At 36.4% G+C, this 13,077-nt stretch overlaps 1 protein-coding gene across 3 annotated transcripts in view; it reads right to left on the bottom strand.

Moving 5' to 3' along the window:
• The window catches only part of KCNIP4 (potassium voltage-gated channel interacting protein 4), a 914,902-nt gene that overhangs the window by 711,901 nt on the left and 189,924 nt on the right, over window positions 1-13,077 (bottom strand). Inside the window, exon 1 of one of the 3 annotated variants that reach the window (XM_039838085.1) lies at window positions 9,533-9,906. The exons of the other annotated variants lie outside the window; for them this stretch is intronic. Coding sequence (XP_039694019.1) covers window positions 9,533-9,620 — 88 coding nt within the window. The 5' untranslated portion in view covers window positions 9,621-9,906. Of the gene's footprint in view, window positions 1-9,532; window positions 9,907-13,077 lie in introns of those variants that run through there. 3 annotated transcript variants of the gene reach the window in all.

Below are 13,077 nucleotides of genomic sequence, written 5' to 3'. Positions count from 1 at the left end.
TAACAGGGCTCACTAGCTCTCAGGACTTCGGTAAAATAGCTCGAGTAGCCCAGGCCTCAATATGCTCTTCTGAAAATTAAGAAGTAAGACCAAGTGATTTTTATGTTCCATTGAGATTTTACATGTCTATGATCTAATGATATATTCTAGCTCAACTATTTAAGTACCATGACATACAAAATGCTGTCTTTATTGCTGTCTTAGTGTTATACATTTTCACTAATTTGAGTTTGAACAAGCTTCTTAAACTTCAGAGATCACAGGCTATGCTTTCACTTGGAGATAAGAAAGAAGGGGGCATCATCAGGAAGGTGCATTTGCATGTATTTGGGCACATGCCCAGGAGTTGGCTGTAGAGTTTCCCTTGGGAATAGTAGACAGAACATAAAACTCATCTTTAAAGTTCTAAAAGACTTCTATAGAACTGGCTTCATAGTTCTTTAAAGGTTTTTGACTTTTTATTGGCTCAGGGGATTATAAGATGGTTAGGAAACTCTTTTATGAATACCTAGTAATAAAACAGCCTCTATGTGTCTTGATGACATATTATAACAGAGGAACATGACTGATTTGACAAGCTTTAAGGCTCTTACCTTCTGATCCTGCAAAACAGAAATCTCCTCATTGTAGAAGATAATGAGCTAGGAGAATTTATGATTTTCTCAGAGTTATAAGCAAGTTGGAGAAGAAAACTACAAATGGAAAACAGATCAACTGAAACCAAAAATATTTTTTATAATACCTCTAAAATTATAGTACATCTGAGGTAGTATCTTTTTTTTGTTTCCAGTAGGTTTACCATAGTTAAAAGTGAGAAGATCCTATAAATTTATATCATTTTAAAAACATCACAATTAAATCATAATACATATATTATGCTCATCGTAGAATAAAAAAAATACAAACGCATAGACAGTTGTCCATAAATCATCCATAGGCTATTTGACTTTTGAGGCAAATGAGTAAGCATACAGTACCTACTCCTATTTAAAAATGTACAGTTATAACCCGCTTTGTGCACAATTAGAGATAATAATTCAGACTTCCAGGGCTCAGAATTATCTACAACAGTTTCTGAAATGGAAAGAAGTACTGGGCAGAGATAAGAAAGCGGCAGAACCACTGCAGAGATCAGCATGAGTAGCTGGCATAGCCAAGATCAGAAGTGATACAGAAAATTAATCACAATCCTACCAACTTTAGGAAAGACACATAGAGAAACAGACAGGAGATGTCGTAGCTTCGTCCCAGAAAAAGCACTGGTGTGCAATTTCATCATACATCCAACGACTGACGACTTATTGAACATTTACTATGTGCGAGGCAAGGTCTAGTCACTGGATTACAACAATGAGCAAAACAAACACCATCCTTAAAAGGGAGTTTACATTCCAGGTATACAGACTCTTATAAATAACCTAAATTATTTCAGATAGTGGCAATTTCTATGGAGAGGCTGAACCAATGTCTCAGTTTGATTGGGAGGGTCTCAGTTTGTGCCTGTATTCATGCCGTCTGTGATTATCAAGGTTGCCTCCTGTTACTCTCCAAAGTGCCCCAATTTTGGTCACCCAATCAGTAAAATAAGTTCCAAAAAGGTGCTATAAAGGAAAGTCACTATGGGTGGGGCTATTTTGGATTGGTTGGACGAAAAGTGGCTAAGACGATAGTTGAGCTGAGAATTAAAGTCATCACGTAGTTCTTCAGAGTGGGTTTGAGTTCACAGCGGGAGAACTGTGTAGTGAAACAAAGATCTAGTTTGAATTCTAACAAATATCGTTTCATGTCTTAGTCCCACTGCATTCTAAATTTGGCACCTTGGGATAGGTTCTCAGTGGGATGCTCAAATGGTTATAGCTCAAGTCCAATAATGTGATTCAGAAACACATTAAGTTAAATGGAAGATGAAACTGATACTTAGTTATGATATCTTCCCACAAACCTATATTTTTGAACAGATACTATACAGTAAACACTTGCATTAAGGTAGAGCTGGAGAATTAAATATTTTTATGTCTTTTACAGGATTCAGATCTATTTGAGATGTGGCTCTAACACATGAATCTGTGAAATAATATGGAGTTGCTGAATAATTAAATGTGGAACAATAAGGGACAGATAACTTGTACCATGAGGACTCAGAAAGAAAGGAAATCAACGCACATCCGAGGGTGAAGACAGGTCCAAGGAGGAAGAAATGGCATCTGAACAGGTGCTTAACTGATGAAATGTAACATTAGCTACCTGATCACTCAGTAAGCCACAGACTTATTTCTCTGGACAAGGAATAGAACCTTCTGGTGGGCTTTGCTGATAGTTTCTGCAGCAATCTGGCAGTGTTTGCAACTGAGCTTGCTGGCAAAACTTCTTCTTTTTACAAAATAATCCCACTGATCTCCCTCCTAGCTGCTCTCTTACCTTCCTCATTTGGCTCCTTTCTCTCCAGCCTTCTCTACCTTTAATTTTTTTTTCAGAGAAACATACTTTAAAAGCTTATTGCATCACCTAGGTTGCTCATTGTCCTCGCCCCTCCTTGGCTAAAACCACAAGATGCAGGTCTCCTCTGTAGTTGGAAAGCTTAGCATGTGTTGGTCTGTCGAGTTAACTGTCCCACATTTACTTGCTCTGCTGGCAGAGTAACTGTGAGGCAGGTGGAGATCATGAAGAAATAGCTTTATAAAACCACAAGGCTCAGCCCTTAACAAGCACTTAATAAATGATAGTTAAATGAATAAAAGGCAATTATAGTTATTGAAAACTAATGAACGAAAAGCAAAAGAGTTTAAAAATTGCAGTCATTTATATAGCTTGCTTCCTATTTGTTCCTAATTACCAGGCTACGTAATAATGATTAGGCATCCAATTACCTTTGGAGAAAATTTAATTTGAAAAATAACGAAAATAAAAACAGAACATCCTATAGATAACCAGACCAGTAATAATGACAAAAGTTACTATTTCTTGAATGCCTGCCAGTATTAGAAACATATGTAGGAATATCCCCATTTTACACAAGAGCTGACCCAGCTCAGAGCAGCAGAGTGACTTTCACGATTGTAGGATTAGAGATTGAGCTGAAATTCCTAACTTTTGCCCCCCAGAAGCATAGCTGGGGGTTGAGCAGAGAAAACAGCTCTCTTGGAACACAGTCTCAGAATCCTTTTTCGTTTTTAATGTAATAGATTTATGTTATGGTCATTAAGATTCTGATGAAAAGACATTAGAGGAAGCAAAACAGAGTCAGTTAGTGAGCCAGACATGAGACACATAAAGAAGGGTGTCAGATGAGGGACTCTGCTTTTTATGAGTTTACTCCTCCCCATCCAGGCCACCCGTTCAGTTATTTTTTGACTCACACTCCCGGAAAATAAAGATGAGTTGCCCCTTCCCAGCCATTATGTTATGTTGACTTGCTGCAGAGTCCTATACGTTCACCTTTAAAAATGTAAAGTGAACATTGGTCCCAAATAAAGAACATTTTGAGACATTCTGATGTTATTGCAGTATCTCTCCCAGTCAGGAGAAATGGATAATGTTAGGCATAGAGCCACACTTTGCAGAGGCTTGATAAAAACTAGTTTGTCAAACTGTTTGGCATATACTGCAAAAAAATATGTATATATCAGTGCTGATTTCTATCATGGCCAGTTGGACTTGATTTCTTCCACAAGTAAGGGAAGCTTCTCAGATTATAGCCCCTCCCCTCCCAACTCACAAATATATCCTAATGCTGAAAACAGAAACTTGGAGAGAGAAAATATATCTTACCAAACAAAACTCATCATCCTATCTAGCAAACACAAGTCATAATTGTATCATACTGGGTTATAATACCATCTTCCTATACAAGGCAGATTATGTTGTTTTCATGTGTCATTTAATTTGGCTGATTAAGGTGACATCTCCTCAGAAAACAGTCAGTTTCTTTGAAGGTGTAAGTTTATTTGACTTATAAGGTTTAAGAAACACACAGAGAAATTTTGGAAAGTAGCTATGTGGTCAAAATAAAAGATAAACAATGTTGGTAGAAGATGTGGTAGAATGATCGAGACCTGACAAGTCACCCAGGGGTATGATTAGCTTGTCATGCCACCTTCAATGTCTCTTGAGGGGAAGCAGCATAACTGATGCTAGTCATTTTCAAGAAAGAAAGCCTAGTCAGCAATAATACATGTGATGGGCAAGTATAAAATAATAAATATGGCCATGAGAATATTTCTTCTACTTAGTTTGACCACTGGCTTCTAGGGTGGGGTCAACCAATGAAAGCACTAGCAAAAAATCTGAAGGTAGAAGAATGGAGCGGCCAGCAAGTTTTCCTGTTTTTAGTTTGTTTGTTTGTTTGTTTGTTTCCTGAGCTCCCTTCCTATCAGGTGTCCATGGGTTGGCTGGGTTCCTAGACTTAAAGACCTCATCTCCTGTCAAGCAGCCCTCAGCATGATTCCCCTCTCTCGGCTTCAAAAATGGCTCCCATCCCTTGCTCATTGGGTCATTTGCTGTCACTAGCTCCAAAGTATGCAATGTCCTTGTTAATTTCCTCATACCCTGCCACATACAAAATCCCTTTATTAAATTATTTTCCTGAGTGTGAGTTCTGTTTCCTGCCAGGAACATAACTAATACACATAACAATCAACATACAATATTCTCAACAGTTTTTGTCTTGTATTTTGAAACTTCAATGTTTCTTCTCCGACTACTTAAATGAGGCACCGATGTGAATTGTCAAAGGTTCCAGCAGGAAAGCTGTGCCTAACCAGTAGTAGCAAATGCAGTTCCTTCTATGAATATTAGCTCTTCCCTTTAGACCAAATGTTATGATATATTGATTGACGACTGATTTGGTCAATCAGCTTACAAATGTTTTCCAATTTCATATATCTAAGACTACGAGATCAATTACAGCTTTGAAGTTCACACAATGATAAAAAAAATCTCTTTGGAAAAGTTTTTATGCCCTACAGGTTCACCTAATATACTAATTGTGGGGTGAAGGACATAAACTACAAGGTTATTAAACATTAACGTGTAGATTTCCTTCTGAAATAAAAAGGCAACTAATAATCTGCATCTACAGTTGTTTTGTCCATTGAACTCAGGGATCCTCAAACCAGATTCAGCAGCAACTGACAGATTTTGAGATGATTAGGCAAGATGCTGAATACCTCAAAATATCTCATTTCTCCTAACTGAAAAGTTAAACTTATTAACAGAAGACAAAAATTGTTCTTTTGATAAAATTTAAAATGTAAATCCTTCTGGGGGAAAAAATACCACTGATAGGTATTCCTTGGCAGTCAAGTAAACACATCATCATTTTTCTTCGCTTTTCTTCTTACCTGAGGGCATGTTTCAATAGAAGAAGTGCAAGAAAACTGGGAGAAATGGTGGCATTTTATGTGCATTTCCATAATGCAAATGTCACACAGTGCTATAAGTGCTATAATCTCACTTTATTAGAAAAAAATTACAGAAATTAAAAAATAAAAAATTAATCAAGGATAGCATAATTTCAGAGCTGGTACGCCAAGTGAATATAAACTGTCTTTTCAATTGTCACATGTATCAGGGCCACGTGAACTGGGAAATAGAAACACCTATCATCTTTGCCAGGATAAACGTGAGTTTTATGAATCTTTAATGATGTGAAGTCTTCAAAACAACATACCCTTTGCATGCAGTGTATCTGCCCCGTGTTCAGATGTGGCAGGGATGGGGGTCACAAGAGGAGGTCAGAGGAGATTGAAAATGTGATCCTGTGATTTGTAATCGGGAAGGAGAAAGAAGGGAACAGAAAAGGAAGTGAAACAAGCTTTCTTAGTTATCTGATTTTGCTAAGGGCTACCCTTTATTTTCTCTTTACACTTTAAAAATGCAACATAAAGATACCTAAATTTCTATATCACTAGCCTTGTGATTTGGCTTGATCCACAGAAACTTCAACAGAGATAAGGCTGGAAATCACTCAGTGCAAAGTCATGAAACAAATCCTCTATCACTCTCTCTGCCATTTAATCTAAGGAAATGATGGATGCTCACCTCGTGCTTTTAATAACATAATTTCATTCCATTTGAAATACTTTAACTCACTAGTTAAACAGCAACTCAATGTTTTTGGTTTAAGTTGTTTTAGTTTCCCACACCTGAAGCTTGTAGTCTAGAAGCCTGAAACAGAGCTCCAGGCAATATCAACCTCAGACACATGTTTTGGGAATACTTGCTAACGGGAAAATGTGTCTGAGTCTTGAGTTTTTAAGAAAACTAGGTACAGAGAATTGATAAATGTCCCAATAACCTCAAAATAAGTACCATAAAACATTCCACTACTAGACTTCATATATGAGGAAGAAGAGTTTAAAAATTGGTACCTGTGATATCATTCATCCTTTCTTCATGGGTTAGTATTTATATGATAGGATGTTCTGTAGGTTTCTGTGGTACATAAATTGACCATCAGCAGAATGACTCTCATGTTCCCAGTGCCATATTACAACCCTTATAAATCATCTCTATTTATTTAGATGTACAAGAACATATTGGTTACCATGAGCCCCTTCTAGAATTGAATATAGTATGGTACATGAAGGTCTCATAGGGAGAAGGAATAAGGATAATTGATTCTGTATTGTACCTCACAACACTGAATATGGTAGCCATTAACTTGTCATACTTGCATATGAATTTCTGAGATTTATTATATATAACAGAGAATCTTTAAAAATGCTATAGATTTTCAGGGTCAGTAACACCAATATATGTGTTTGTAAAATCCACTCTCTGAAAAATGATTTGCCATGACAAAAATATGTAAAAAGTTTCTGGTAAAATGAAAGTATCGTATTTTATCTGGACAAATCTTTACCATTGAATTATCACTCTCTAACATAAAGATTATTTTAGGGAAAAAAATGACTAATTAGATTACTTATAAGCGATCCTAGTCATCGCCAAAACTTCCATGAAAAGCTCTCAGAAAACTGTTTTCCTCTAACTTGAGATAACACTAATAAGACATATCCAAGGAAATTTTGTGCCCCTAAAAATTTCTTTGCATTTCAAATTTTCTATGTTTGTGTAAAGGCGTGTGCATTTTGGTATCAAATGAAAGGCAACTGCCAAATGATACAGAATCAACCTGTTTTCAAATGTAAAACAAAATCATTATTTCCTCAGATCACATCTTTAATTGGAAAAGTGAGGATAAAAGGCTTGTTGATAAAATGGGGGCGGGGTGGGGAAATCATCCAAGGCATATTTGTATTGCTTTAAATTTTTGGTAACTACAAAGACATATGTTGATTGTTCAGAATATAATTAGCAACTGCTTGTATATCCAACCTTAAAGCAAATTTTTAAAGCTAATTCAACTCTGCTTCCTACCTCTTCATTAATTACTAGCTAAGGGACTTGAAAGTGCCTTAATGAATTTTACATTAGGTTCTGCAATATATACAGTGTATATTATCACAGCCTCTAGTAAATACATAAATTGGCTTTTCCAAGTTGCATTTTGAGCACTTGTAAAGATTCTGGCCAGAATTTACAGCATTTAGTATTAGAGACTGAGCTGAAAAGAATTTTCACACACACACACACACACACACACACACACACACACACACACGTTCCTGTAATCACATTTCCCTAGCCATAAATCTATCTTACTATTTTATTATAATCTATCTGTCCTATTTCTCAAAGTTCTTATTTTTTTCTCCTGTGGCTCAAAACAAAAGAGAAGGAATCTCATCTATATTGATTTCTAAATATGCATTAAATAAGGCTTAAAATATTGCTGCCTTATACTAGCTTTCTATACATTTCATATTATAAATTAGCATCCTGTCATTAGACAATCACTGTATTTTGGGTTCAATACTTATGGTTTACGACTTCGCGACCATTTACTATCTTCATAAAATTATTCGAAATCAGAAGTTTAAGAAAACTCTGCACAGACTGAGAGAAAAAGGCAAAGCACTGCACTTCATTCCAGTGAGAAACATGTAGAACCTTAAAATTTTATCAAAGGAAAATACAAACTACCATGGAAACTTCATGGACAGCTTTCTTTTATAAAATATTTCTCTAATTTCATAGCAAGATAAAAGATCACATATTGAGTATTATTCGATGAGATATGATATCACAAATGGCACATCATCCTTGATTGAATATTTAAAGCAAATATTACACGGCTATTATTGATCACATTGTATAATAAAACAAAATCATATTGATGGGAGTAGGTATTTGTAATAGAAATAGAAACACTTGGCGAAAAATAAAACAGAGCTCCAAGTTAACAAAAGTCAGGTATAGACTCTCAATGATTACTCTTAAAAGCATCAAAAGTCACCACGATTTGCACTGCTTAAAGATTAGCGTCTGATAACAATCCCATTAATATTTGTTACTACTTAATAATGCTCTCAGAAATCATTTGATTTTCACAGTTATTCTCTCGAAATTGCTTCTGCTTATTAGGTTGTCAATATAATCATACATGCAATTCGGTTATTAATCAGGGAGTTTACTTCCTAGAGAAAATGGTGCTCAAATTAATCTCTCAACCTTGCATTGCTGTGTATAGGTTTTGTTGCGAAATCTCCTTTCTCGTTATTTAGATTAAAGAAGACAAACATAAGGCAAAAACATTAAGCTAACAATAGTTCTTCATGACCAGAATCTAAGTACAGTATTATATCAACCAAGCTCTGCCTCTCAGAAGTTTGACGGTCCATTAAAAATATCTATTACCAGAGTTAAAGTAGTTTTGGTTCCCCCTGTCACTACCTTAATGACAGCATTCCCTAGGAATTTCATGGGCAGCAAAACTGCTGGTTCAGGCTCATGATTTCGGAACATTTAAAAAATTATTTTCTTGCTCTCAACGCTTAGATTTAAACAGAGTTTTCTATTTCAATCATGCAAATTTTTAAACACTGAAATCCACTGCAATGAAACAAATAGCAGACCTCTCGGGGACATTTACTCTTCAGCTGTTTTCACATTTTGTTCCCATTTTGCAAGGAATTCAGAAATCCAAAAGAAATGTGCTCTACTCTTCTACTGACACGCTCTATGACCAAATGCTAGAAATAATCTATGGATTAAAATGATCAAAGAGTTCCAAAGAATTTCTGAATACCTGCAGAATTTCTAAATACAGCTATATGATTTTCCAGCAAACTGCAGCAAGCAGAAGAGGGGGAAAAAAACCCTCACACAATCAAGCTTTTAAAAAAGAATCTTTCTACTCTGCAGACACCGTCTCCTTCTACTGAGGTACATATAACAGTAATACTGCCAAAAAGACATAAAAGACACATCCGCTGAATCCATTTCTACCCTACATGAGAGCTGCACTGCACACAATTTTAGAAACATGAATCTCAGCTAATACTCACAAAACTGTATTTTATTGACATTAAAAATAAACACAACACAGAAATAGTGAGCCTTTTCTATTTCGATTCAATGTCGTTACCATGCTCTATCAGCCTTTATTAAAAAAAAAAAAAGTCATTACCTGTATGAAGAGAACCTGTTAATAGTCTGAGAAGGTACTGGGCAAATTTCAATATTTCACGTTTACATCGTTTTCTACAGCCACTCATCTTAAGCAACAAGGTATTCCTCTGAGGAGAGCCAGAAGTCTTTGCCAATAAAAAAAAAAGACAGTCTCTGAGGGGGAAACTTCTGTCTCAGTTTATGTCACAGGCTGCCTTACAACTCCTGTGGAATTAGCTGTGAGTGCCTGAATCAGAAATTCCTTTAAAAAGCTAGAGAAGCCGATAGAGATAAAACAGTAACACGTTGGTGAGAGAGGGCTGCTTCTCAGAATGGTCACCAAGTTCTTCTGTGGCAACAGATAGGCTGCCGGTTCACACTTGTAGTAACTCACTGTGGTTCAGCTCAGCATCCCCTCTCCAGGAGCGACTGCAAACCTCACAGACCATTCAGAGGGAGGCGGGGCCTATGATGCCAGCTCATCAATGAATCAGCATGTAAGCAGGTGAGGGGACAGATGACAGGTCACTGGGGCTGAAACCCTATGGATATTAATAAAGGGAGACTGCTAATGCAATCAAGCCTGCTGAGAAAGAATCTCAGGGTCCAAGGCTATGCAAAATGATTCCAAAAATAAAAGGGAAGTAGGAGAGCTTGCCACTCAAGGTCAGACATCAGACAATTCCCTGCTACGGTGTTAATCACATTCAGAAAGTCTAAGTGGTGGAAAGGCTCGCTCGGGGAGAGCACCCTGATTCTGAACAAAGAGGGGTAAAGCTTTGCTACCCAATGGAGGCAATTCTGTTTTGTCACAGATAAATATAATGCGCTTCATGGGCACAGAAGTGGAAAATAAGCTGTTTCTGAAATTTGGCTCTGTTTTCTGCATTGTCCGGGCTCAGGTATTTGGAAATTAGGGAAAATCATTATTTCCTTTAAAACACAGTAGCCTGGAAACCACGAACTTTAAGCCCCTATACTCTGCCTCCAGGCAACTGAGCTGCAAAACTAATTTGCTGCATTAGTCTAAGGGAAAGAAGTGCCTCAGCTCTTCATATTTCTACAAGGCAAATTGCAACTTGCTAGCTCCCTACCAACGGACTTAAGTTAACAGAACAATTGCAATTTTCACGAAGTACTTTTCTATTAAAAAGACAGTGTTATAGAGGTAGGCACTTGCTTGGAAAGCCAGAAAACTACAGGCTTGCCTTCTCTAAAGGCGCAGGGTTTGTTTGTTTCATTCTTACGTGGCTTGGGATGGGTCTAGGATTTCTCTACCCTTTAATTTATACTCCCAGTTTTTGTTTATTTGTTTTTGCTTGTTTTGTATAAATATAGAGATTTAGTACATATAGGAATTGCATCCTTCATATTTTAAATACCTAGATAAGTTTTTTTTTGACAGTTATAACAATTCTAGTGGGAACTAATTTTTTCCTATAATACTATGCACAAAAAGATGTGCATAGTGTAATAATATGTAATATGATAATATAATAAAGGACGCACTCCTGAAATCATAGACCTACATGGATTTAACGGTAATTTACTGTCTTCTATAACCCTTCCACATTTTCACCAGACTCAGTGGTATAATCATTTAACGGGATCGTGAAGATTACTTTCCAGAAATTTTCATAACTTAAGTTGAAAGTGTCTGAGATAAAAAAAAAAGATTCGCAAACAAAGGTTAGCAACACACTCTTTGAAGTTTTGCTCCCATGTATTTGCTATAAGTGATGGAGGTCCTACATTTGACATAAGCAGAAGAAATACACTATTACAGTACTGTCGCTGGGCTAATTATTTTAAAGCCTCACTTTCTTATTTATAAAATGGGGGTCAGAACATTTCCTTCATGTTTTTAGAGAGTGAAATAAGATTATGATATAGATGATACTAAGAACAGCACTTTCACTAATTTATGAAGAAATTATGTATTGAGCGCTTGTTATGCTCCATACATGGTTCTAGATGCTGAAGCTACAGCGATAATGAAGAAAGGCAATGCCCTGGCATTCATGGAGCTTACACCTCAGTATGAAAAAACAACACATTAACAAGGAATAAATAAGAAAACACCACATACGAATAAGCGCTATGGAGACTGTTAAACCCAGGTTGGTAGAGTAAAAAGTCGGTAGGATGAGTGGTCAGGCATCTCGAAGAAAAGACAGTTCAGCTGGGATTTGAATTATAAGAAGGAGCCAACTGTCAGCCAAGAGATATTTAGGGGAAAAAGCATGTCAAGTAGAGGGAAGAGCATGGGCACAGACCCCAAGCAGATGGTGAGCCAGACATCCTCAAGGAACAGAAAGAAGGATATGGTTTTTGAACCATACTGAGCAAGGAGAGACCTTTAGGACATGATTTCACAGAGGAAGACAGGGGCTACTAGCTTGTGCCTACTACTGTGTAGGGCATGATAGCCAAGGTAAGAGATTTGGATTTCAGTCTACATGTGCTGGGAAGACACATCAGGGGCCAGGGAAATTACGTGATCTGTCTTTTATGTAAAGGATGAATTGTAGAGGAGCAGGACTGGCAGAATGAACACCTATGCAGGCATCAGAGTGGTCTAGGTGAGAAATGACGGTGGCATGGCCTGGAGTGGAAATGAGAGCTGGTTGGCATCTGGATATATTTTGAAACAGAATTAGGAGGGCCGGGAATGAGGGAAAGAGAAGAATCAAAGATGACTTAGTCAGCAGCTTGAACGATTAGGTGGATAAACTTAATGAGTTAATGAAATAGAAATACTGTGGGTAGAATACGGGGATAAAGAAAATCAAAAAGTACTTCTTTGGACTTATTAGAAGTAATATATCTTTAGTGAACTCAGAATTTAAAATGTATTCTTAACTAATCCATTCATTTAAAAATATTTTTTTTGAAGGAGGCTATTACTACAGAACATACAGATATCAAAGGATAATAGGAGAACACTACATGCAACTCTGCAGACATTATTAGACAACTTAGACAATGTGGACCAATTCCTCAAAAAATAATAACTAAAATAATCTATCAGTGAAATAAATAACTTGAACTACTCTGTAATCATTAAATAAATTGAATTTACATTTTTAAAACTCTCAAAAAAAAGAAATCTTCGGGCCACAGGGTTTCACTGGAGAATGTATAAAGAAGAATTAACAATTCTTAGCTATCTTTGCCAGAAAATAGAAAGAAAGTGATACTTTTTAATTCATTTCATGAACCTAGTATTACCCTGATACCACAGCCAGACAATAACCAAAAAAAACTATATACAAAGACCTCTTATTAATATTAACAAAATATAATCAAAGAGAATTCAGGAATTATAAAAACAATTATGTATTACAAGCAGGTGGAGTTTATTCTAGGATGTAAGTCTGGCTCAATATTGAAAAAAATCTATCAAAATAATCCACCATATTTACAGGAGAAAGAAAAAGAATCAAATAATCATATCAATTGATTCAGAAAAAGTATATGACAAATTCATCACCCATTCATGATTTCGAAAATCGTGAGAAGCATGAAATCCCAGAGAAACAGAAATACACAGCAGCTTCTTCA

This window comes from Pteropus medius, unplaced genomic scaffold (genome assembly GCF_902729225.1).
Source record: "Pteropus medius unplaced genomic scaffold, Ma_sr-lr_union100, whole genome shotgun sequence".
In the NCBI taxonomy this organism is placed as follows: Eukaryota; Metazoa; Chordata; class Mammalia; order Chiroptera; family Pteropodidae; genus Pteropus; species Pteropus medius.
The sequence above is the reverse complement of the archived record's forward strand: the minus strand, read 5'-3'. Positions and strand labels throughout refer to the sequence as shown.